Source organism: Bombus vancouverensis, chromosome 8, assembly GCF_051014615.1.
Source record: "Bombus vancouverensis nearcticus chromosome 8, iyBomVanc1_principal, whole genome shotgun sequence".
In the NCBI taxonomy this organism is placed as follows: domain Eukaryota; kingdom Metazoa; phylum Arthropoda; class Insecta; order Hymenoptera; family Apidae; genus Bombus; species Bombus vancouverensis.
In genome coordinates this window covers 18536330-18563969 of record NC_134918.1, presented here as the reverse complement: position 1 = coordinate 18563969, position 27640 = coordinate 18536330, and the positions used below count along the sequence as shown (strand labels likewise).

The window sequence follows — 27640 nt, the reverse complement described above, 5'->3', positions numbered from 1 at the left end:
GATATTCCAAGAAGGGAGGATTTGTTCCAAGATATTGGACTTGAAGGCGGAAATAAATGGTAAATCGTAAAATACAAATTTTACGAGATTCGATACTGAATCGAGGATTTTGACGAATCACCGGAGACTTGGTGCTGTTGCAAAGTGGTTCGGCGATTAGAGACCGATATTGATAATATTTATCAAAGTGGGATATTGAATTACAGATTGCAAAGTTATCTTACAATCAAGATCGACTCTCGCTTCTGCAAAGAGAAAATATACGCAAAGATATTACATTATTATTATTACTAATATTAGTTTGTGAAAAATCGCTTCGGAAGTACGAATGTACCAAATCGAGGATGAAATTATCCGAGATTCGATGATGTTTCTACGAAGGATAAAGATATTCCGTGGTCGTAGATTCGCTTTTACAAAGAATTCGGGCAAGAAAATTGATAATTGATCGTTTGAAATAAGAAATCTCAAGACGTAGAAGAGTGATTTGACGGATTTCTAAGGGAACAGAAATTTACACTCGAATAAGTGAATGGAATACGAACGATCGGTGAATCACTGGAGACGCGATAGCGATCAGTAAGTAGCTCTATTCTGTAAAAAATTCAAGAAAGAAGAAACGTTCGATCTGAGTCGCGTTTGAGAACGCAGAGCGATCTCGATGTAAAATTTCGTGGGAAAGTAAATTAACGATATAGAAGAAACGTTCGTTTCTTAATGGTACCTTATATAAATGACAAAAAGAGACCTACAAAATGCTCGGAATACACGCTGTTCCGAAGAATATTAGTTTATAACATGGGACGGGATAATCTTCTTCGGTTCCACTGACCTGATATTTCCACCATCGTCTATAAATTGCAGTGCAAGGAACTGTACTTAAAGCAAGTTGTATGTTCGAGTAAAAGACCGATGGAAGCGAATCTTTGGAAAGTAGGAAGACGCGTTAAAAGATGGTCTTTGAATGGCGGGCAATTGGACGTAAAATTTCAAGAGGAATTCGACGGTTAGCCAGCGATGGAAGCTTCTTTTGCCGATACTTTGCGAATGGGCCGTTAAAGAATTCCCAGGAACACCTTTGAAGCTACTTTTCGCTGTGTCGAAACGCGCTGCTTTTCAAGTTCCCGATTAATTGTATTATTTCAAATTCACTGTAAACCCGTCTTCGAAACCGTCTATCCGAAAATCAAAGTACATGGATGAACAATTGGTGAAATGGTTTTAAAAATGTCTATCTGTTTTCTCGAATAGACCAGTTGAACGTAATTTAAAGAAACGGACATTTCTATAAGATTTCTATGAGATTTCGATCGTATCGATCGGTGAAATAATTTTAAAGTGGACGAGAAAACATTAGTTGCGATACTTTAAGAAAGAAGGAGCGACCATCCTGAAACGGTATAAAACAATTACGTTGTCCATGTTATTTTTTTGAAACGTAATTTCCTCTAAAAACTTCTCTCCGGATAATAATAGTCGCCGGATAAGCGACGTTATCTTGGAAACAATATTCTCCCGATACGTATGTACCTTGTTAGAGACGAACATCGAAATTTCTTTGATCGATGCTTTTTACGAAAAAGTCGTTGAGAGATTGAATACTCGAAAGAATGCGAGAGAGTTGCTGGTTAAGAAGGAAATCTTCGTATTAGCGATGAGTTCTTTAAAGAGATCGACAAACCAATCGACGAGGGAGGGTGCAACAGGCAGGAGACACGCGCTCACCGGAAGTAGCGCCAAGAGTATAAGAAACGTTCTCCACGCGACCACCGCCGCGCCTGGTTCACCGCTTCGACACAGATCCAAATACGAATTGAGGAGCATCAGTTTGGAGGGCACCAAGGTTTTACCATGGACTGCACGGTGAGTGGAAATATTATATTTTTTCTTTGTTTCTTCGTGCAAGTTGACGATCTCACGAACAAGCTTGTATCGCGTTGTAAAATAGGAATTTTATTTCGAAGAATTCCCTCTTTACGTCTAATCCGCGTCTTCGAGTCAATCCATACGAGACAACTATACATTGAATCGCGCTCTATCTTTGCGTTATAATCTATATCGTACAAACAGCATATACGTATATGTAAGTATCGTATGTAAGCTCGTAAAGAGCAATAAGAGAAAATACAGAACCAATATAAACAGAATATATAACCAAATACGACAAAATTTTGCAAGCGTATTATTCGATCGATCGAATATATCATACGGGCTATCTCGCTAGGACTTGCCTCTTTCTCTCTTTCTCTAGGCAGAGAACTCTCCAACTTTCTTCGTAACCTTCCTCGCCTGGCATCTCCTTTGCACTTCCCAGCCAACCTTTTCCCTTGTAACGTCAATCCACGTCAGAGACCAGGCCGCTGTCACGACCGGCTCACTTTAAAATCGGAGATAAAGATGTGGCATGTATAAACAATGTATATCGCCAAAGTGCCTAACGAGCCATCGATATGCCAACGATCCTTCCGCCGAATAAAAAATAAAGCTTTTTTTCTATTTTTTGTCGTTGTTGTTCTCTCGTGTTATTTTACGTGACAGCCTCCTCGTCGTCCCTCTTACGCTCACTCGGGCTTTTCCAATCAACTTTTCAAAAAACGTACTCTTCTTATTCGTATCGCTAGTGCTAATTCTTATTCGTATCGTATGGACGATATTTCGCAGCACGATATTACGACGCAGCTACGATATTCTTCAACCGTTGACATACATATCTCTGTGTGCAGCAAAACAGAGTAACGTCATCGCAATTCTCCATCGATACAACGTCCCCTCGATCATCGAAAACATGCGATCGAAAAACATGCTCTCGCCGTTACCGCGTACACGATATCGACTCGTAGGTCGAATCGAATCTTAAAACCGCCAATCCCAAATAAAAGCTAGCTTTATGCTTTTTTATTTCAACGTGAAATCGAGTGTTTCTGCTGACCTATCTGCCGTCTATATGTATATCGATCTCTTAGTGGTCCGATAAACCGGGTGTCGTTCAGTTTGCGATCGAACGAGCGTGCACTAACAATAAGGCTTGGTTGGTCGTCGCCGTTAGCCACCGCGATGACGACGTATCGGATTTTGTCGCTCGCCTCTTTATAATTAACTCTTTTGCTATCGGGCCGACCGAGGTGTCCCGACCGGCACGGCCGTACTCTTTTATACCGCGTAGATCAATTTCGATCACGCTCGACCAAGTGGAAGTCGACCGCATCGACCGCGTGCGAGAGAGAGAGAGAGAGAGAGAGAGAGAGGGTGAGGAGGGGGAGAAAGAAGAAGAGGGATATTAAAGTTGTTAAAGCGGTTGTTAAAAGAGACAGGGCGACAAGAAGAGAACGACAATGCGCATCGATAGATACCTGTGTGTATCGAGAAAAGCCCGAGCTCGAAGATACGTACATCCCCGTTGAAAAGAAACGAAGCTTATCACAAGAAAATTCCAGCACCGTTCTATATTAACTTTGCATTTGGAAATTTAAATATTTATTTGGTGTTTGCAACACCTAAAAAATTCCAGTAAATTACAGTAAATTACAGTAAATTACAGTAGGACCTCGAAAAACAAGTTCTTCTTTCAACTAATTTTTCTACTTCTATTAGTTTCTATACTATACCCTGTACCGTGTACGCGTGGCTGATATGGATAGATATATATATCTATTACCAAATACTCGTCAACGTCATTCGGCTACAATTGCATCTTTCGAAACAACGAAATCGCAGGGTATCCGATTTCTTCACTACAAGATACTCAAACGAGATCGCTTCGATATGTCCTATTTATACTGAAATTCATCGCTTAAGATCAAATATATTTATGTGACACGGGTATATTCGTGTCGATATTTGCCTATTTCTACCGAATATTAGTATACATATTTATAAGTACCACGAGTATATTCTCAAATGTACATGTTTCAACTAACTATTAAAAAACTAATTATTATAATCGCGATGTGCGAGAAGACCTATCCTGAACTAATAAATAAAGATTTGAGAAAAATGTTACTACTCACGAGTTTAAAAAATATCCGCGGTCATTATGCTCGCAAAAAGTTCTACGTAATACAACCCCACGCCGATTCGCATCTTTCCATCCTATCACACGATTGAGTGACCGGAGGAACAGAAATGCATGCGACTCACCGTTAGGAGGAACAGAGGAACAGAAGCGTTACGCCATCGAACTGCCGCGCTGTCCCAGCAGAACAAAACACGATGAATGACTGCTGATTATTTGGAAAGCTGGAGATAATGAAAAATGCAAGTTTATTGAATTTGTAACTTTGCTAATAATAAAGATTGAAATGCTAATAAACTTCGATAAGTACAAAAACTGAAACTCTGATATGAAAGTTTAAAATCTAGAATAATTTCTGAAATATGTTAGTTATTTGTTTTACACTTCGATATTAAGACTTTAACTAACACTCTTTTTATTTTAATAAAAGAATAACCCGAGAAGATCCTAACCTTCCAAGTTTTTAATCAAATTGTATTCCTTAATTAATAGCGTTCAAAGCAAAATATACAAAGTATACAAAATATACAAAATATACAAAATATACAGAATAGACATAATTAAAGTACGATATGTAAAGATACTTACGTTCTTGGCTTCTGAGCCACTGTTAGAACATTCCCAAAGAAGACGGAAAAGTTGAAGCTGTGATATGTCTACAACAAAACATAAGATATCGTTTATATCGTTAATACATAATGTTACGTCCGGTGACTCTGTACACAAACCAGGCCCCAATCCGCGGGCAACATGACAGCCAGTTGTCTACGCATCGTTACTGCGTACCCTCAATAGTCTTCAGGACCCACCATAAATCTTGGCATTTTCATAGTTCTTTTATTTCAAGTGTTCCTTAAATTTATTGTCTACTACGGAATGATACGGGAAAGTTGGTTTTTCTCACGTTCGGTGTCTCCGGCTAGCAACTTTCTCTCCGGGGCGGTTAGAACATTTCCTTGCCCACCAACCTTTTTCTCATCCAATCAGAAGCAATGACTATTGCCCTCACTTTCCTAGTCAAAACTGTCATCTACAAATCCGATGGTCCCGTGCGCTAGACACACCCATCGCTAGCCTTCCTCCGCCATAGTGTCACGACCGGCATACTTCAAATCCGACGGACTGACGATAGAGATAGAGATAAAGATGTGGCGGCACTCGGCAACAATGTATATCGCTGAAGTGCCTAATGAACCATCAACATCCCAACGGTCCTTCCACCGAAGGTTCTAGAAGAAAGAGCACGTGGCAACGATCGCGGACGCCTAGCAAATGCATGGACGGTAGGGATGTTGAGGGATGACAAAAGAAAGTAATCGAATCCGATTGAAAGTAAAATCGTAAGAGTCAGTCTTAGAAAGTCACGCCTAGAGTTCGGAAGTAGATTGTAAAGTGTATTGATGTTAGAAAAAAAATAAAGTTTTCTTTTTTTTATTTTTTACCTCAAATTCCTTTTTTATTTTGTTATTTTACGTGACAATAGCATCGTCACTGAACTTTACTGATTTTCCATCTTTAGAACAGTCGACATCTCTTGACCGGGTTTCCACCCTTAGATCAGTCACCTACTTCACTTATCTATACGCACCAGCTCAACTATCTTCTCTACAAAATTGTTGGAATAAAGTGCGAATTGTAAACCGTTATCTCAGTGTAATACTTCATATAACCACCTCTATTGTCCTAACCGAAATAGGGAATCGATCATTTCATTTGCGAGAATCATACCACGAATGTTCGTTATTAGAACACGAAACATAGTTAACACACAACGGTCGCGTGTTATAAATATCCGAAAATATTTCCAAGAATTCAAAAGTTCACAACTAAAAGAATGCTTAAAGAATGCTAGAGAAACGCGCGCGAAGCCTTGCTTTGAAGTATTTCAGTCTATTTGCGCGCCACCTCTATGAAAAAGACACAAGTTACAAAGTTGCAATATATGACGGAAACTATAGCAAATTCACGTAATATAGAAAAATAATTTGAATTCGATATACCAATACCTAGTGTGTTACAATACCTATCGAAATAGTTAAAGCTATTATTGTTAAGATTTCTATGTTTCTTTACTTTCATTTTAATATTCCAAATAATTACGAAACGATCTATTATGAAATATGTATCAAGTATATTTTAAAGTAGACATAAATTGTATATCAAATGTTACCCATGCTCGAATAAAAAGGCAATAGAACCGTTCATACACAGCTGTCTTAGTTAAAATAAATTAAACGTTACCAGATTTCCATGAAAATTCATCAGACTGATCGTTGATCGTCGTTGCGTCCATATATTAATATTCCTGTTACTTCTATATTATCCCTGCCATCGATCGATAACTTGCACAAAAACAAACTAGAAATGTATAAAATAATTACATGAAAATACGATCAAACGATCAATAACGATTTTATTACGAAAGCTTACGATACAAGCTATCGGTAACAGTATCATTTTGTAAATAGACGATTAAAGAGAGATACAAACAAAAAATTTCAGAAAACCACCTAATTTCATTATCTGAATGTTCGACAAATCGTTAAATAAACGTGGATTGATTAAACGATATTAATAACGAGACATAAACGATAGTAAAAAATATAGTAATGACAGTAATGAAGAAGTGACGCCGCTAATAGGTTAGAATAGGTTACAAACCTGACGCAACGTGATCCATGTTATCGATAGAAAAGAAGACGACTGAATGGACTCGTCGCACCTTAGTTTCGCTGAGCAGCTTCCAAAGTGGCGTGGTGGGAGGGATGACGGTGATACAAGCAGATACGGAAAGTCAAACGATCTACACAAAACGATCTTACACGAATCTTTCCAAATTTCAAACAAAGGATACATCGCGCAATATCTATATCTCACACAATGATTACATCGATCTTTATAAACATCGTACGATAATTCGTAGCCCCACTGGTTTGCATTCGGCATCAAAGACACATTTGTCTAATCTGGGACGAGAGAAAGAAAATGAAGCTACTGACGCTGTATGTGCCCCTAAAAGTAGGCAGAAGCCAAAGAGAAACTGCAATCAATCGGAAAATCAAATAAAAATCACGGCACGAACGAACGAGTTTGCGATCTTTCGGAAGAATCAATGGACGCGTGTTTCGGCAGAAAAAGAGAATAGAATTTTAATTTTCCTTGCAAGATGGATAAGTATCATTGTACACGATGAGCTCGCAATGCTCTTAACATAGACTAATCTATCTTACGAATAATTAAGGCTAAAACGCACGCATTCCACGGTGTCTCACGGCGTATGTATTGAAATTTATCAATTAGAATAGGTACAGCATGTGGTTCCAAATAATTATACATGAACATTGAACTTATCGTCGAAGAAACGAAACCATGCGACTTACCAATGGTAGCACGCATCAATGGATGATGAAAACTGGTTGCCTTTGATCTAAATTGCACTTGCTCCCTTGATTCCATGAATACATTCTATGAATAAATTGATATAAATGAATAGAGTAATTATCATAAATTATTAGTTTAACTGTAGGTAGGGAATTAATTAGGAGAGATAAATGATTTTCGATATCTTACGATTGGTATAAAAGAAACTAGAATGCTTTTGCAAAAATATCTTAACCGCAGAGAGAATTGTTTTACCAAATGGCCGTCATTGAACGCTTGGATCGATTGATTAGGACGGAGTATTTAACGCCACCCTTCGGTGCAAACAATAACTGCGTACGCCGAAGGTAAAGAATATGAACTAAACCACCGAGCTTACTCAATGAATAAACCAAACTATCGTTCATCATTCATCTAAAGTAGTAGGTAATAATAATATACATAGTATCTGATTATTAATATATACGTATTGTTATTGGCAACGAAAATGTTTAACAAAATAGCAACTTGCAAATCAAGTATGCATACATATATCTAACATTTTTATATTCCAGATTAAACAAATTATACCCTGAAGCGCAATCTTATTTCGATCGTATCTCCAATTATTCTCCGATATTAATTGGCTAATTAATACATAGAACTATATTCGTAAAAACAACACCATAATACCTGCTATTGCAGTAACAAGTACAGTACCAATTAACTAGAGTAAGGGAAAAAATGAAAGAAATAGGCAGAAGAAAATATCCGTATTATTCGTTTTCATAATTCGTTTGAAGCAGTCGACTAAAGTGGAAAATTGTTCGAAAATAATTTATTTGATCTTATAACTTAAAGTTAGTTTGTTTCTATGTTATTTTAAAAATAAACATAATAAAACAGTTAAAATGTTGGTTTTAAGCTCGTTCGGCTTATTGGGCTTATTAATAATAAAATAAGCAATATCGAATATTTATAACATTGTATATTTTGCCGAATATAATTAAAAAGATGTAATCTAGATAGAAAATTATTTCATCTAATAATTTGTATACTTTGGATAATTTCGATATTTTTGCATATTATATACGTTCTATGCATCGCTTCGCTTTTAGATCTGTCGTAAGTGCAGAAGAATCTCGCGCTACAATGTCTTAAGAATTATACTATGCGAATTATATTATTGACAAAGTAAATAGATGTTTTTAAAAATGTTATTTCCACGGTAATCGCGAAATACTGCAGTATTTATATATAACTAATAATACAATATTGCTATATAATACAGTTTAATAATATAACTTAATAATATAACACAATATTACAGATATATAGAATATTCTTGTTATAGTATAGTAGTAGTATAGTAGTATAATAGTATAGTATAGTATAGTATAGCATAGTAGTAGCGGTATAATTTTTAAGCAACTTTTTTTATTCAATCTATATGTAATGCTGGAGAAATGTGCAAAGCGCAGAATTCGAGGAGGATAAAAAGTTTGGCCGATATAAAACGCGAGGGAGAGAGCGCGTTGCGGTGCGGCGTCGCCGCGTCGCCGCGCCGTCACGTAGGTCGGTTGGTAGGGTAGAAGGAGACAGGCGTATGCACAGAGAGAGCACGCACGTACAGGTCGCGAACAGGAAAGGAACGAAGCCACCGCGGTAAGACAGAAAGCGTACGAGATAGATCTCGGTAGAGAGGGGCGGAGGGCGTCAGAGGAGGGTCGCGAAAGAGAGCCAATGAGCTCGACGACGCGGCGCCAGTCGTCGAGTCGCCGTGTTAGTAAGAGTACTTGCTCTGTGATCGTGACTCGCTGCATCCTCGTTCGGAAAGGGTCGTGTCCTGACTCTGTCAGTAGGGGTTGGAGACCCGTGGCAAATTCTTCGATTTTTCATCCATCCGATACTCGATCGATTCGTCACAATTTATCGATTTCGTGCTTACCGACGCGGTAACGTCACTGCTACCGTGTGTTATCGTTTCACTCGCGTTTTCTATCCACGCCTTTTCGTTTTTCTTTTTCCCATCGATACGATACGTAGGCTGAATCGACGACGGCCGAGATCCAGGTCGTCCGGACACGAACTCGACGACAGTGGCTATGTGCAGCTATTACGTTCGAACGAACCGTTGATCGTCGATGATCGACCGTGAGAATCATCGATAATGAAACTGTTTGGTGGCTATGTGACGGGTATGAGGCTGTAAGAAAGCCTTTCCATTGGAAGATAATGTGAGATCGATTCGTTTTAGAGTCGTTCGACGATCAAATAATGGTGACGGTGGTCGCAATGGGACGAAAAGGGCATCGTAAAATAGGTAATGAAAACGATTGCCCGAAGATCTTGGCACTTTTCGCAGTGTGAACGAAACTGCATAGAACGTTACGAAATTCGTAAACGAAAGATTTGAATTTTTGTGTATTTAACCAACGAGTATATGCCCGTTTGATACTTTGAAGATTTTTTTTTAAGAGAAAGGGGAGAAAAAACGAAGGGATCGACGCTTTGTTGTTGCAAGACGATCGATATTTTTGCGAATTATACGGTGTCATTTGAAATAGTTAGGAAATTAATAACGAAAAGTGAAAATTATTGATATCGATATCGTGAATATCGAAGTAATATCGTTCCTTAAAACGTTCTTTCTTCGTTCGTTCTTAAAACACGCGTACGTCTCTATCGTCGATAACGATCGATAAATAAAATTAATCGAATTGAAAATGAAATTTTTTACAGTCAAGCGAACGCTCGATCCCGCGTTGAGAAAAATCGTAGGGTTGAGGAAGTGGAAAGGCAGAAATTATATTAACCGATTCAGCATCGAATATCTTTTAGACTGTGAGAAAAAGATCTCTCTTGTCAATTATCGATAATAGAAGTACATTTTTTTTATCTCTCTTACTTTCCTACATCGAATAATCGGACGCATTTTTTTTTTTTTTTTGTGGAGGAGGAGGAGGAGGAGGGCGCTTACAATCCAGGCGCGATAACCGAGCTTCAACGTGCCAAAGCTGAGTGAAAGGGAGAGAGAGAGAGAGAGAGAGGAAGAGAAGTCTGATTATTAAAATCAACCTATCGACTGCCGCTTCGTTCAACGTGAAAGATCTGGTTAAGCAAAAAGTGAGAGGAAAGCAAAGGCAAAGGGACTCGGTCAGTGTCGTCGGTACTCTTTTCCATTATGTAGCCACGATCTTCAAAAGGGTTAGAGACCTGCGGAACAGGGAAACTCGGTCAATGATATCGATGTCCGCGCGCGTCCGACAGCCAGCATGTTTAAAAAAGGTGGTTTATCGATGGTAATAAATCACGCAACTTGGCACCAATGCTACAAACCTGGAAGCTTTCAACGGATAACTAGCGATGGTATCAAGTTCGTTATATACTCGGAGATCTCTGTTTAAGGCTGTAGTTTAGACTGTTATCCAGATTTCTTGTTACATTTGCTACTTTTGCTACTACTTTGCTACTTTTGTTCGGAATTGTCGCATCTTTCGCCCTCGAGCGATTTTCCAGCTACGTATATACAAAATTCAGCATCTACGTATAAATCGGAATGAAATGTAAAACTCGCTAACGCTCGCTTTGTAGCGTTCGAATTCGTTTTTGGAAAATAAATTTCTCGCTGTCGTATGAAAATACATACGACTAAACGAGTAAAGATACGAAACTTTGTATATTCGAACGCAATTAAATAGTAATAAAATAGTAAATGCTGTAATACTTAGAAGGGCGTACAAATACTTTTCGTAGCCGTTGCAACAGTTGGTGGATACAGTTACGCTGGCCAAGTATTGGAATTCGTTGTAGCTCTTAATGAGGATGAACCGAGAAATTATTATAATTATGCGAACGGAATACTGGCCGTGGTAAGGTGTTGACAGAGTAATTCCGACTCTGTTTCTGGAAATACGGATTCGAGGCGCGGGAATTCGAATCTGGTTATCGGTCGACCTTCTCTTTCTTTCTAATTAAATAATGAAATTTCGGAAACGATCCTCGAATCGGATCGATTCGACATCTCTGAACAATGTATTCGTTTATCCGTTTGCCCTCTGCTCGATATTTTGTACGCTCTTACAAAAAGTATTTACATTCTACGACATCGATACGAAGATAATATCTTGACTGGCTGATTTTAGTAAACGAGACGAAGCAAAGAAGAAACTAGAATTCAGAAATTAACAAACGTTCTTTTTCCTTTGCAAATGGTAAATCTACGATCTTCTTAGCGTAAATCGGTGGTTAAGTTGGTATTGTTCGTCGTTGAACATAGTAATCGTTTGTAACGTATCTAATAGAGCGATCGATTTGAAAGAGGCAAAGAACGTAACAGAGCTACGGGGGAAGCTACGGTATCGACGTATTATCGGAAGGTTGCAGTGTGCAAAGTTTTCGCACACGACGAAAGTGTACGACGTGCTTTCTACGATTTTCTGTCGTTGCTGTGGCTTTGGTAGGAAAATGACGCTGTACACGTTAATATCTCGCGTATAATAAGACGGACGTTTTTTACCGGATCGGATTAAAGGTGAACATTTCGAGTAGAAGAAAGGTGCTGTTTCGAGCAATTACGAGATCGTGGAAACGGAAACGGAAACTGTGCATCGGTAAAGATGGCGGGAAAACTATTTAAAGGGGGAAATTAAAGAGGAAAGAGAAGAGAGAGTGGAAAGATGTTGTGCTTGGACATAAAGCTGGTGTCTCGTTTGCGAGGAGTCTCGTTGACGAGCGGCTCGTCGACGAACGTGTCGGCAGTCTCGTTGTCGGTGAGCTCGACCTCGTCGACGACCGTCGGCATAGAGAAGAAGAATTTCTCGAGCAAGCGAAGCAAAGGGGGAAGGGAGAGTTGCGCTGGAAATGGGAATTCGGTGACGGAAAGCGACAGCGACGAAGAGACGTTGCCTGCTTCTCGGACGATCCAGAGGAACAGGTCGAGATCGGTTTGCGTGCCTACCTTGTCGTCTGCTGCTCGTTGCGCGCATCTTCACCGACGATCCAGCCATCATGCGTACGTTTCTTTAAACATGGTCTATTATCGTTGTGTCGGAAAACGGCTGAGCGATATGCGAGTTTGCGATACGATATAGCAGTTATAACGCGTGTCGTATAGTAACGCGCGCTATTTTATATATTCGATATATTGGGTTTGTCGCTACGAAGCGTTCGAAGTAACCGGTTCGATGAAAACACGCATGAAAACACGCATTCGAAAGCGGAAAAACGCGAGGCGAAAATCTCGTTGCGGATAAATTCTCGTTGGAAACTTCCTTCGCTGCTCTGCTAACCGTTTATCATCGCTTGCGATTCTACGCATCGCTATTGCATCGAATGAGACGGCGACGCGTATCGCTCGTATCGCTATACGAGTACGAACGTAATTCGCGCTGTGTCGAAGGTCATTGCTAGAATAGAGGTATATATATACCATATCGTACGCTATGGCTAAGATCGTACACAGAGTTTAGGTCTAAAACTCGTAAAATACCCGCGAGAAGATACGAGGACAAACGGCAAAAGGCTGAAAAATTGTCCACTCCGGATACTATAGTTTATCCTTTGAATTTTCCTTACCTTTTCGTACCTAATAATTTCTCCGAGTTACCTGTTTCCATATTTTTAATCGTTTGTTCCTTTAGAGATACGCGTCAACGACGATCGTATCGACGCGTAAACGCGACAAAGTCGGACGGATGTATTGGATAGAGCAGTGTTTAGGGGCTGGTTGTAGTTTGCTACTGGTTCGACGATCGCCAACCGATCGCGGTTATACGCTTTGGTAATCGATGAACCTTGCTATGGAGATTCACTCGCCACTCTGAATTCGACTAGAAACAAGAGAAACGACACTATTAGAGAAACTATTATTCGATGGTTCGGATATCGTGGAAAGTTTTAACGAGCACCGGCAAATCGTACAGCAGAATTATTTGGATAACTCGGGTGAAAAATAATTGCGACCGAGTGTCTGCCGTAAAGAAAGAATTTCATCGGGAAACGTGTGGTTCGTTTCTTAGGGGCCTCGTTAACCCAGATTTTTCGCTGGGAAAGAAGCAATAAACACGGGCAGGAAGCTGGGCAAAAGAGACCGCGACCGTTTCTTCGTTTCGTCGTGGCCGCCTACAACTTTAAACGCGTATGATATTTTCAGATGCAGCACGGATGCCATTTCGAGGCGGGGTGTCCTCTCCAGGCGATATTACGGCAGCGTGGAAATGGTGAGTTTGGAAAGCAGCGCGGTGGTCATTTGTATGGAGAGTGGGCGATTGAAAATCGACTTGATATAGATGTGCGCGCCGAGAAAATTTGGCAATGACGCGTAATACGCGAGACATGGTACGCGAGACTATTTTTAAAATAGTTTTTCGTGCACGCGTTCCGAAAGGAAGAAAGGCGCGCGCAACGATAGCGTCGAGAAAGGGGACGGTCTATCTGTTTCTCGTCTCCTTTTCCTTTTTCCGTGTGTCGTCGGAGGAGATTCGCACGGTCTCGCTAACCTTAGTCTCTCGATATGGTGCGTTTCAGCTGCCACAAATGGAGCAAGACGGGTCCGACAATGGAAGAAGATTTCGAGTGGAAAACGGTGATTCGCCGGGCGAGAAAGAAGAAGTAAGAGATCAGTAATTATACGAATCCGTTTGCTTTTTAACTGGTTCTCTCAACTTGATAAAATTCCTTCTTCTTTGTTACGGCGGCATGTTAGTTTCAACGACGTACAAAATACTCGTTAACGCGTTGGAAATATTCGGAAGAACGAGCAAACTCGTAAATATCCAGAAACCGGATATTGTTTAATTTTCATTTTTTATCGAGAAGCGAGTACCATCCATCCGCGTACCATGGACGACTGATGGTCGTGGTGCTTTTCAACGAACCATATATAAGTTATCGTTAACGAATTGAGATAAGATCGGTGGGAGTACCGGTTTCGCAGATAATTCGATAAAACGATGCTGGAATGCGTTTACTTTGATTATTCGTGGACGATGCGCGACAAAGGTATTCGTCGCTGTAACTGACTATGTAAATGGTTTGTAAAAGGCACTTGTTTATTAGCGATCGTAATTCGTTCGATGTAATGCGATGTAATTCTGTACAGTTAGATAATTAATTAGTAAGGTAGAAATTAGGCATGAAACACGCGATATTCCTGCTTTCCGCTTTCCACTTGCGCCGCTTCTTTCCCCTCGTTTAACAGAAAATTTGATTACGTCCGTGGCGAAACTGATTTTGCACGTGTGCAGATGTTCGGATCACCGAGTACGCCGATATTGGAAAATCCAGAGTACCAAACGCGCTGGTACTTCAAATACTTTCTCGGAAAACGTGAGTAAAGAACATGCTGTTATGTTATACGAGTCTTTTAGAGTATCAGTGTACGTATATTCGATATACATGTACAGGATAAGAGGAACGACGGATGAACAATATCCTATTCAAGCGTTTTTCAAGCAATATCCTATTCTTTTATTTTGGATTTAGCTCGATCCGTTCTCGTCCGACAGTCTTTTACGTTTATTATCGTAAAAAATTCGTTATCCGTATAATTTCTTACTTTACTTACTTACTTACTTACTTACTTACTTACACGTATATATTACTTACTTATTACACGAAAATATTTGTCACTCGATGAAAAATTGGTTTACAGTGCATCAAAATTACGTTGCCGCGGACCAAGAAAGGAATCCCTTGTTTCTATCGGTGGTGACGAGCGAAGTCAGCGATCAAAGCGTGCCGCATTACAGAGTTATTTTATGGAGAAAAACTGTGAGTATCCGCCTCTACCTCTACGTACCTCTACGACAACTACTGCAACTTGTCAGATACTTTTCTATTCGAAATGAACGATGATTTGATCGAAACGAATGAAGAAATAAAACGTAAACGTAAATATCGGCGATAAGACGATAAAAGTAAATTATAGAAAATAAGAAAGACTAAATTTACCGCGGAGCTGACCGTTTCCAACATCGTACTTTGACGAACGATATGTTTTTCGTGTACCGGGTTTCGCGTACAGCTGATCGCGTTTCGTCGTTTTAAACATCATTCGATGGACGAGTAACGAACGAATCGCGGAATAAATTCACGATCCCGTTGTGAAATTATCTTGGACAGAAATCGAAAGCGATAAAAAGTTAGGCGTCGGTACGCTTGCTACGAATGAATTTCCAAAAGCAGATTTCTACGTGAAAAATGCCAACGCACTTGCACGCTATACCCATGTATAGTTATATATAGAAGAAGTATCGGCACATAGCCTTATCTCGCAACGAAGGATACCGTTATCTACTTATCGCGTTCTCCGCGTTTCATATTCATAGAACGAAACGCACGAAAGTCTACCGCTAAATGCTAGAGAATCGAACGTTCTTGCGAATCTCTCGAGAATCGATTGATTAGTAGGTGAACGGTAGAACGAACCGTGTTATTACTAAACAGTGTCGATACTGTGACTTTTTATAGCCACACTTTTTCTTCGGATGTTATTACGTATTAAAAGACACTATGTAAGAGAAAGGCGAGGCAAAAAAAAAGTTTACAGCGATCGATGAATGAAAGAGTAACGAATTTAGGGCGCACAGAAGATATCGCTGCCATACTCTGCGAACAAAACGATGACGATCAGGCAGATCTTGAGGTACGGACTTGCTTACTGCTCGTTCATTGCTAATTTTCTTCGGTTAAATTAAAATTAAGTCAAGTTGAAGTAACTAATTGGTCAAATTTCAGCAATTTCTTTGGTCTTGAGAAACTCGATAAGGCTCCGCGCGAGGTTTTTTCCCCCGAAATTCAAAAGGTAAGTGGCCAATCCTGCGATTAACTTAATAAGAAACAGCTTTTCCGTCTTTATTTCTACAAGTGTGTGTGTGTGTGTGTGTGTGGGAAAACGGCAGAAACCGTACGAAATTGCGAGAAACTGTAGGAAATCGTAAGAAGAAGACGGTGGAGTTGAACTTTTGGAAATTTTTGCATCGCAGGATCTGCTGTTGCTGGAAGAGCAAGAGGGTTCCGTCAACTTCAAGTTTGGCGTGATATACGCGAAGAAAGGGCAAACGACCGACGACGAAATGCTATCCAACGGTAAGCGAATGAAAAGTTTCGATTGAAATTTAACCAAGACGAATCGACCGACCCTTGAAACTTGGACGACTATGCGGAAGAACGGCGGTCGCTTTCGCTTAAAGCGTACGTTCCACCTATTACGACCGTTTTAACCGTTTCGATCGTTTCAAGCATTTTAACCGTCGTACGAAAAAGTAGCTTCTCGCGAGTCTATAGCACTGTTACGCGAGCAACTTTTCACCGCCTTGTATCCGTTTCATAGCGAGTTTCAAGTTTTAGAAAAATACGATTTGTTCGATCTGTTCGCTCGGTTTACAGAGAAGGGTAGTACAGATTTTGACAAGTTCCTGGAAATTGTGGGCGAGAGGATAGAACTGAAGAATTGGGACAAGTATCGAGGTGGTTTAGACGTAAAAGGTACCGTTCTTATTTCCGTTTCTATGTAGTTAGTAGGTGGTAGCTATGGTTTGAAAATATGGTCGACGGTAAGGTACGTTTGCAGGCGACATGACTGGCAACGAGAGTTATTATACGGTGTACGCGGGACACGAAGTGATGTACCATGTGAGTACGATGCTTCCCTATTCGAAGGACAACCCGCAACAATTGGAGAGAAAGCGACACATCGGTAACGATATCGTTAACATCATTTACACGGATGACTCGAACGCCATAGACACTTTCAACCCAAACTGCATCAAAAGTCAATTTACCCGTAAGTCGATACGCCATTTATCTACATTTTTTCGATCTAGGCTGAGTTTCTAATATCAATTTTAATCGATCGGTAAGATAAAGAGGAAAGAAGAAAGTAAGATAAAAATATAAATACGTCTATCCGTGTAGGCAAGAGCTGCGATCTTTTCGGAAGCCGCGATATAACCGAATCGCGTGGAGAAATGTTTCGAACGAGAGCGAAACGATTGGTTTCGAGATCGAGGGAGACGTTAGTCGACGTAATTGTCATTTTGACGAGCTAATGCCTGGTCGCAGCTCCTAAGAATCCCGTAATATAACGACGGTTACCTAACGATATACCGTAGACGATACCATTTTTACCGTAAATAACCTGACCCACCGACCGGCCGGCTGCAAAGCCGCAGACCTGTTTGTCGGTTCTGCTACAACGGGCGATGCGCGGCGCAAATTTGCAGCTGCTGGTCGACGAGTTCGCACCTTTGCGAAAAATGTGTCGGCCCATTCTCGCAAATACACGCCACTTTTGCGGAGAAAATTCTTTCTTCCAACGTCTTCTTTCACCATCTTCTTGTATATTTTCCTAAGGATAAACAAGATCGTTAATTCGACGTTCACGCGATACATTTACAAATACAGACGTGTTTGCCGTGGTATCGGCCGAAGAAAACGGCAAAGGATGGCGCGTGGCCATTTACTGCGACGAAAACGTTCCTCTGTTTGGCCCGAGCCTTCCATGCCCGCCTGTGTTCGAGGACCCGTACACCCTGCGAGAATTTCTTCTCGTCAAGTTAATAAACGGCGAGAAAGCCACGTTCAACACGCCAACGTTCGCTCAAAAAAGGGAAAGGACCCTGGACGCTCTTCTTCGGGATATGTATCAAGAACACTCGCAGGAGAGCAAGAGCAACGTAAGTCTAATCGATCAATCATATTTATATGCATTTCCTCTCGCTTTTAGATCCTTCTTTGATAAAGTTGCTCTTACTTCCGACAGTATTATCGGCACCTGTGTACTCGTTGTTATCCAGTATCGAACATCTCTGTATTTATACGTGCTTGCGGTATTATTCGTTGTTATTAATAAAACACGGTTTTGCTGTTATTTGTTCGAGTAATGCGTTTCGATTCGTTCGTTATCGCATCTATAATATTCTTCGTGTTGAAAATTCGTCGGACGACTTGTAGCTAGAAAGCCAAATTAGGGAAATCCGAATTAGAAGGCATGTAAGAAATACTAGAATACTTTGGATAAAATGCTGAAAGATTCGGTCAAGCTGCCTTTAATTAGTACGCTGTTTGTAATTGCAATCGCGAGTATTTATCAGGAGTATTTATCGCGAATTCGTTCGTCTACGCGGATAAAACTACTCGAAATACAATATTTACACAAGCTTCGACGCGTTTTCTTGTACATAGGCGTTATTCGACCAAAGCTATCGCACGATAACGAGTACGTAAAAGATGATACAACGTGAATTCTGGCTTCGAGCGTCTCTTTTAATAGCGCGTTGCCGTTAAAAATGATCGTGAAAACGGTAAATTGCCACTTTTCTCCGCCTTTGCACGAATTTCCGAACCGCCCGCGTCGCCTGGCGAGCAACGAAAACTGTACTAGCTGTATGTATTAGCTGTTGGCGGCACACCCTCCCCGTAGAAAGGAAAATCGATGAAATTTTCGCAGAGTATGTTAAACCGACGAGCATTGTCGGATGTCGTGGAGGCTCCAGGTCGACGTCGCGAGGAGACCCGTGCCGTGGAGATGGTGCGCGTCGGACAGGCCCTGAAACTCGAAGCGATCGTCAGAGGTTTGGCGCCAACTTCCTTGGCCACTGCTGGTCCTTTGAAGCCTAGACCGTGGGAGCCGAGGTGTATCTATCCGGATTTCCCGCACGAAGTCGTATGCGGCGACGTTTGGCTGGATAACAAGCTGATCTTGGCTACCGAGAATGGAACTTTTCTGATCGAAGGTGAATCGAGCATTATCAAAGCCTTATTTTACCATTACAGGGAATATTTTCGAAAATACGTCTTCTCTTACAAATTGTACGAAATTGATTTATCAGAAAATTGATTTATTTATTAAGCGAAAACCTCGTTAGCATAAAGGAAGAAAGGAAAGAAAGAAAGAAGATGACGCGTGTATGAAATAACAATATGAAATATATGAAATAATAAAATATATAAAAGGAGAGCACGCTTTCCTTCGTCGAGGACAGAGAAAACCGATGCTCTCTCTCTCTCTCTCTCTCTCTGTTCCTAACTACGAAATTACAAAACGCAAGAACCTTCCAATGCATTTTCTGTTTCAGACAGTTTATCGCACAGACTGATCTTCGACGAGTCCGTGCAAATTAAACAGCTAGACGTGGTCGAGCAACACGGAATATTGTTGTTTCGAGCCGGTGATAAAGGCAAAGATAGCAACGTGTACGTTTTTCGTCTAAGAGAATTCGAGAATAGCACGACGAGTAGGTCTGCCGAAATTGCAAACGATCGTGAAGACGATCAAGAGTGCGAAGACAATGGCGACGAGGACGATGCGGACGACGACGGCGACGAAAGCGAAGAAAACGATTGCGACAATTTCACGCGAGCCACTACAAAATTTAAGCCCTTGATTCGTCGTACTCGTGTTCGTGTTCGTCCCTTGGCTGTTAGAGGACGAGCGCATATAAAGGAAAGAAGACTACCTAGAACTCGGGGCTGCCATTTATACACCGTTACTATGCCTGGTGGCTCTCATTTGCGCATGGTATGTACCGAACAAGAGAAAAGGAAAAAGGAGAGAGAAAAAGAATAGACGACAGTGGCTTTTCAAATTTTTCCCAAGAATTGAAATTGTCGAGTGGAGAGAGTTGATCGTTTCGTACGAGCAACTTTTATATACATTTTTCCTCTTATTTCGATTTATCGTTTTAACCGAACGTACGCAGTACGTAGCGCGTATGTTTATAAAATAGACTGTATTTGGACAATCGACTCGAGACGACGAAAAACGTTGCTGTCAAGGAAAGGTCAGTGGCGGCTTAATTTTTCGAGTTGTCGACAATTTACGTAATTTCTCGAGTAAAAACCGCTGTACAGATGTAACTCGCGTGGATCGGCTGACGCAAAGCAATCGTGTTTGTAACGTGTAAACAGACGCGAAAAACGATCGTTGCTTCGCGTTGCTGAAATATTTAAAGAAATTATTTTCGAATTAGCGCTTATACTTGGAATCGATTCTTCTTATGTAATTTTGCTTATTTAAGCTTTGTTTGCACATGGAAGCTACATCCGCTACACTGCTGCGTATATTTATATCCGATAAATATATCCGATATATATCGATTAAAAGCTCGATAATTTACGATCTTGCTGTCGAAGCTTTGGCTGTTCGTATAAAGATGAGTTTTTCTTTGTTTTTTAACGTAATACGCGTATTGGGATCGCAAACGCTTGAAAATCGCTTGGAACACGATTCGAAGCTGAAAATATCTGGATCGTATGGCGAGTAGTAAGTCGCGAAAGTTTAAATGTGTTTCGTAGGCGAGTGTTTTCCATTGCTTTTGTCGAAACAGCGTATCATCGGACTCGGAATTGTCGTAAAAATACTAAAAGATTCCAGACTCGGATCGAATTCGAATCGTCTGCCAATTTATCTGATATATATATATATATATATATATTGTATCAGGATTCCAAGATTTTCGGATCGCGTCGCTAAACATAGTATAGTATAGTATAGGTGTGTGTACGATGTATCAATGGCGATGGCATCGAGACCCTAGAATCTACCGGACCGAGTAAAAAGCAAATTTATCTAATCTTCCATTTGTCTAATAATTACTTGAACTACTCGTACGATAATTATGTATATTTTTGTTAGTAGTAGTTTTGTTCGAGTAAATTATAAATATAGGAATTATAAATATAGGAAATATAGGAATAAATATAGGACGATAATAGAGAAATTCAGATTACCTTGGTAATTCGGATATCGTTTTTTATTTTATTTAGTGCGTAGCGGTCGGCCGACGTTTGATAGTTTTCCAATGGAAACATAGCGCCGCGTGGACCGCATGGTGTTCCGCTACGGACACAGACACCGTGGAAGGATTTTTGCATTTGAAGGAGTTGAACGCCAGCGAATCTCCGACGTTGGTAACGATAGTAGAAAATACAGATTCGAACAACGAATGGACGCTTTGCTGCGGTGTCCGACATCATTTTGAATTGATCTCAGCTTCTGGAAGCACGAGAATTCTTCACATCGAGGGAACACCGAAACCACACGTGGTGGCTGCTTTGGATCTCTGCGAAGACGAAGAACCCGAATTGTTACTCTGCTACAACAGTACGTATTTATATATGTATATAGTATAGAGGTTGGAGCAAACGCACCGCTATACGCTAAACCGATCGAACGTATCAAAGTCGTAAAGTAAAGTAAAAAACGTAAAGGTTCTTTGGCCTGTTGTACTTACTGTAGTATACTGGACGAAAGAGCGACGTAATACGAAAGTACAGTTGAAAATTGTAAACAGCCGAATAAAGGTGAAAAATGTAAATTTAAAGGTAGACAAAATTTAAAGATAGAAGGTCGTCGTTCGATTTCAACGATACGTCGTGCCTACGTATATCGATCTAGCTAAAAGTCGAATAAGAAGCGAAATGGGAAACCGAAGAATTTAATAAATATAATAAACGGTAGAATTATGGTTAAACGGAGGAAGAATTGGTGGCAGCGATGCAACAACGACGTGGTCGATCGATACTCGCTTACCTGCCTTTCTTACCGCAGATACGTGTCACTTTCAAAAACTCTTAGAAGAGAATACCGTAGCAACGGAATTCGATTTCAACTGGAATTCCGTTCCTGCGGCAATAGGTAACGTATCTTTGCATCTTTACGTTTCGTCGTTCTTTATTTTTCGATAATCCTTCGTGTCCCGATACAAACTTTCAGCCTGTGCCTTTCCCTACGTGATCGCCTTTACCAACGACACCATGGAGATACGATTGATAATCAATGGAAATTTGGTGCACACGATCGCCATGCCAAACCTGAATCTAATCACTTCGAAGCAAGACATCTTCTTCGCCACAACGGCTCCGGAATTTCTGCCTGGAAAATGCGAAAGAATTCGCCTGGACTCGAAACCCATGGACAAGGAAGAACCGGTTTCCAGTCCGCCTCCTTTCCCCCAATCTTCTACGTCTCGATCCAATCAGCAAAGTACGTGTTCGTCTTCTCCAAACCGATCGTCATTTTCTACTTATTCTACTTATTCTACATTTATCCTAATAGGATAATTTATTTTATTTATTTATTTATTTATTTATCTATTTATTTATTTAGAACGATATGTATACGGTATATATATATATATAAAATACGCTTGCAGCGATAAACACGTTTACGCGCCAACACTGTGCCATTGCAATGCCAACAACTTGCTAAATCGAAAAGTCTAGAAAACCATGACGTACTATATCTGGCGTTATAGTATAGTATAGTAGCTAAGGTTGATACGAGTAGGAAATCGATATAATCGAGAATAATTGTCTTTTGCTTTCTATAGACAGTCAGGGCGACTGGAAGCCGATAAGAATCTACCAAATACCGTTGCAAACGTTATCGAGAAGTAGCTTGTCAACGTGCTCGCAACGACGCTGTGCCAGCCCTGCCGAGCCAGAAATCATCTCGGCGCCGCCGACCAGCGACAAGAGTTTCCTCAGCGTTGAGCCTCACAGAGCGTTGAGCAGATCGTGTAGCAGCAGTCCAACGCCATCGCCGACCAACGTGCTTCCGCCTCGACTCAGAAAATAGGCTGGATCGCTAGCGATCGCTAGCGACACTCGCTCCTTATTAAGTTAATCCCGTAACCTTTTCCATATCTAACCGATATGAAAAATGCGCCATTTTCTTTTTAACGCGTTTCTTAATCGTTTCTTAGCTGTATAACGATAGATGTTTTTCCAATACTCTACGTCTTACGTTCTTGCTGCGTTTAGTAACTTACGTTTAAGTTACGATAAAGCGTAAAACGCAAGATAGGAAAAGCACGTGTCTTCGTAAATACGAAAATGTGATTTCTATTAGTACAAAAAGTTACATGGTTGATCGAGCGTGCCTGCTATTTATTAATAACGTCGTTGGTAATAATGGTCGTTGATTGGTTGCGAGTGCATGAGCGCCGACGGGTGAAACAAAATTTCCTTTAAACTCGAGCTTCGCGCACAACGTATAAACGACCTTCCTTCCGACAGATCGCAACTGCGATCACCTGAAGTTCGTGCCTCGATCCAATTGTAAAAGCGACGACGGATCGTGCACGATTCGGTGCGTTTCATCTGTAGCTAGAATTTACTGCCGTTGCAAACAGCAATCGAGATAAAATACACGTACGCGCGCCGTTTCTTTCTCTTCTTTTACAATTAGACCGTTTAATTAACAGTTTTACCATTTTTATGCGAATCTGACTTTGTCCGCGTTAGCGTTTATTCGAACGTTGATCGAACCCAGATCAAATTTATGTTTCTATCGCGTTGGAAAAATGTTAGAGAAAGAGTTGGAAAAGTATCGGACGGCGGATATTTATGCATTTGTGAGAGATTTAGAATCGCGGAGATACGCAGCATGGGTAGGAGTGAGCGACAGGCAGAAATATTACAAATGCCAAAAGTAAATGCAAGTTATAACGTGCCATCTTTGTTTTTCCTCGTTTCGCCTAAAATATCTAGTCGTATATATTATAATTATAGACGTATATACAGTATAATTTCCAAACAGTCTATACGATATGATTGCGACGTATCTTGAGAAATGAAAAAATGCCGGATAGCTTGTTTCGATCAAGGAGAGAGCGATACGACGCTTGTTGTAATTTAGCCACGTTCCTACAAAATTCACGCTTCGCGAGATACGTACAAGCACACACAAGCGTCCATCGATTCGATTCAACGTACGGAGAACGAAACGTACGTAAGTATAGGAATTACTCTACAAACTGGTTTCTATATCATAAACGTAAACAACGAAAAAATATGTTTTTTAAATAAACCTATACGAACGTATTTGTTTTAACGACGTAGTATCCGAGGAAATAATTACACAGAGTGTCCCGTTTCAAGTTTCGCAGACTATAGCTATATTTGTCGTTATTCGTCAAACTATAGAAGCACAAAGCTTATCGGCTGTTTCAGTTTCTACGAAATTACGTCTACGACGCGATTTCGTTCGCTGCTCGTGAAAGAAGCGTTGATCTTGATAAGTTCTTGTCGCAAATACGAAAAATCACTCTATACCTATATAATAATAATAATAATACTAATAATAATAACAATAACAATAGCAATGATAATAATAGGTAGAAGAATGTTTAGTACGAGACAAGGCACCGGATAAAAAGATGCCCCGATAGTACTAGCACGATGGTAATAAATAATAAAGAATAAATAATAAATAATAAATAATAAATAAAAGTAGAAACTGAAAAGAGAATGATACGAAATTTTACGTATAGTTGGATCTGATCGTAAAAAGTACGTGTAAAGGACTCGTGTAAATCGGTATATATGATAAATAGTACGTACAGTGTATTTTGACGGGTATTATATCTCGTAACATACAACAAGTTTGATTATTCTGTTAATGTTAGAACGTTAAAGCGTTATCTTAACGACAAAGTCGAAGAGTCTGCATAAATATCCGCAGTCCACCTGTTACTTTTATTCCTTTCTCGTCTTGTTCGTATTTACTCGGCTTTAAATTTCGATCAAGGGTTATTTAAAAGCTGAACTCTTTACGGAGAACTGGAAAAATCAAAATGATATACGCGATCTAATTTAGCCGCTTTACGAGAATTATTTTACCGACTTATCAACTCGAGCGAACGAACGATAAAGAGCAAAGGATTCTCGTCGCTTTCAAAGGTTTTCCAAGGTCTACGCGCGAGTTGTACCAAGTTTTACGATTACTTTTACGCAATTCGTAGATAACTTATACGTCGATGGTCTCGTTCGATGGTTGTCGTGACGAATTACCTCTGCCGATAATTACAACAGGTACGATAGGAGCCACGGTTAATACGTAAAAGGATAATTAAAGAAAATGTACGCCGTTAAATCGCCTAGCGATTTCTATATGTATGTATTTACCGCAAATAAAAGGAAGATGATAACCTATTAAACGTTCATATTTAAACAGGAATTTGCTAATTATGCGATCCGATCGAACAACTTTTCTTCTCTAAGTAATTTTTCATTCGGACGGTGTATGTATATTTGTCGTACAGTCGACCGACTGTCGAATCGAAGATGGACTCGTCGAATTATTATTATTGCAAACCGTATTGCCGACTGCATATTTATCTGGTTCAGCCTACGCTATGTTTATTTATTTATACGATATTAAAAATGATTATCGCGTTGATAAGCTTAAGATTAAGCTAGGTTGGCCTATGTGCGTCAAATGTACATAATCTGTCGTAATATAAAAATGTATTCGATGAATTTGATCCAAGCTTTTTACTACTTTACTCGTATTTCTCTGTCGCTAACGTAATACGTCAGAGTCAGAGGAGGACGAAGTAAGGCCGAGCCCTTATATACGTAGTATTATATGTACACGTACATTGTATCGTGTTTAACGCGTTTTAACACAGTTAAAACTCATTTCCTCGGAGACGTATCTTAACATCCTCTCTTTTTTTTTTTTTTTTTTTTATGACACTCTTCTTTTTCATCCTTGTGACGTAATTGGATTTGATTATAGAGCAATTTTAATGTTTTAATGTTTAATCTTTTAATGTTTCGAATGTTTTCAAATGTAATATTCCGATATAGATATAGATATATACACGCACAATTGGTACATTAACAGTGTTTGGTTACGCATCGCACCGATCCGTGGAAAGGACCTGGTTTTATTATTATTGCCGCGTTACAAGTGGTACTCGTATTGCTGAGCGCGATGCCGGGCGCATCGTAAAACTGCTACAGGCCTCGAGGAATCTTTCTCGGACCGTACTCCAGCGGAGGGAGTTTCTTCGACGGCGAGGACAGTCTTCGTCTACCCTCGCTAACGGACGATCATCGCTCGGAAGCAGTTGATCGTTGCTATCAAACACGCGTTCTAGTCACGGAAAGCTGTCTGTAATCATCTTATCGTATACGCCTATTTTCTACCTTTCGTCTACAGCGCTTCTAAACTTGCTAACTGGACGCCTGTTTCTGACAGTGTGCGCGGAATCTTGTCGCAACGGAAAACGTCCTTTTGCTCCAGTCTGTCTCGTATCGACCACCGACCACCGACCACCGACCACCGACCACCGACCAGCTGACGCCGATACATCACAACGCATATTGAAAATTTACTCAAATCCACGCACTCGCGTATTTAATCGTCCATCTCCGCTTAAAAAATGTACAGGTGAATTTTTTTACATTTGCTCAGACGATTGACTCCTTCAAAAAACTATATTACATTGTATTCTGTATCGTTAGTTTTTTTTTCCATATACGTATAAGTAATCTTCTTCGCGAAAACCACTGAAAATAATCTGAAAATGTTATTCTCACGAAACTTTTCTCTTAGCAATCTTTCCGTTCTCTCCGATCTCAATGTATTTTTTTCATATGCTGTAAAACTCGACATTTTTCTATTACAATCAATTTTCTATTTTCTATTGTGTCTATTACGATCAGTTGAATATTCGCATGTAAGAAAATGTTCTCTTCGATAATTTTATTTTTTCGATTTAGCACCAGTTTCTTCTCGATTCTCGTATTTTTATAAAATGATTTCTAATCGTCAATTTCACCGATTGCACAGCGATTGTTTACATAAACAAAACCAACAAAATTGTACATATACGAAAAGATACGTAGTTCAAGGTAAATGTTGAACTTTCATCTATACATATTTTATAAAGAATTGCTGAAAGTCTGAAAAATCCGCTCTCGTAAATCTATAAAATTTCAAATACTCTTCAAATACTTTCGCAACCCTGCCTAGATTAATTTATTTCCTCTTTCTCTTTCCTAATATTTATACACCTTTCGTGCTTCGGTTATAATCGCTTAAAGGAAAACGATCGGTTCGATATGATCGTGACGAGTGGAAAGGGCTGGCTCACGTTTCCTGAAACGCGTTTAAACGGGTTCAAATCAAACGCATTCCGCGACTTTTTTGCCACACCGCACCGTCGAGAATTATAGATGCCAATCGCTGTCAAGCGGAGCTAAAGGAAAATGCTTTGGCGACCCCGGTCAGTCTCGAGCGTTGAACTATGATCATTTACGTTTACCTGACTTATATGCCACTATCAGCCGAGTCTTATAATAATAATTGTCCGCGTTCTTTCCTCTAATTTATCTGACATTAACGTACAAAGAATAAATTCCCGTCTTATTTTCCAGATTCGTGACGACATTCAACGGGTTTTCGGAAGATAGACGAAAAGAATTTTAACAAAAACCATTAATTATAATAGCGATTGCACAATTTCACAG

General features: G+C 40.0%; 2 protein-coding genes across 20 annotated transcripts in view; one reads left to right on the top strand and one right to left on the bottom strand.

Annotated features, from left to right (window-relative positions):
- The window catches only part of LOC143303080 (uncharacterized), a 45483-nt gene extending 32825 nt beyond the window's left edge, over positions 1-12658 (bottom strand). The window contains exons 1-7 of one of the 5 annotated variants that reach the window (XM_076621080.1): positions 12333-12658; positions 7393-7477; positions 6674-6815; positions 6254-6370; positions 4741-5134; positions 4601-4668; positions 4138-4236 (exon numbers count right to left, since the gene is read on the bottom strand). In XM_076621080.1, coding sequence (XP_076477195.1) covers positions 4140-4236; positions 4601-4668; positions 4741-4785 — 210 coding nt within the window. In that variant the 5' untranslated portion in view covers positions 4786-5134; positions 6254-6370; positions 6674-6815; positions 7393-7477; positions 12333-12658 and the 3' untranslated portion in view covers positions 4138-4139. Of the gene's footprint in view, positions 1-4137; positions 4237-4600; positions 4669-4740; positions 5135-6253; positions 6371-6673; positions 7199-7392; positions 7478-7582; positions 7675-12332 lie in introns of those variants that run through there. The other 4 variants (XM_076621081.1, XR_013059089.1, XR_013059088.1 and 1 more) reach the window with 4 other exon arrangements.
- Positions 205-25331, top strand: LOC117159528 (GTPase-activating Rap/Ran-GAP domain-like protein 3). Of its 15 annotated transcripts, none has more exons than XM_076621066.1 (19): positions 9135-10216; positions 10329-10498; positions 11907-12386; positions 13527-13593; positions 13901-13984; positions 14620-14701; positions 15027-15145; positions 15955-16019; positions 16112-16178; positions 16360-16462; positions 16763-16861; positions 16947-17159; positions 17780-18051; positions 18825-19110; positions 19453-19895; positions 21143-21479; positions 21837-22013; positions 22092-22361; positions 22708-25331. In XM_076621066.1, the coding sequence occupies exons 3-19, from the start codon at positions 12052-12054 to the stop codon at positions 22953-22955; spliced, it is 3267 nt and encodes a 1088-aa protein (XP_076477181.1). In that variant the 5' UTR covers positions 9135-10216; positions 10329-10498; positions 11907-12051; the 3' UTR covers positions 22956-25331. The 15 variants fall into 15 exon arrangements, with proteins under 15 accessions (XP_076477186.1, XP_076477190.1, XP_076477189.1 ...); XM_076621062.1 differs by having other exon boundaries at positions 11677-12386; XM_076621064.1 differs by having other exon boundaries at positions 10329-10660.
- Positions 25332-27640: the final 2309 nt, after the last annotated feature.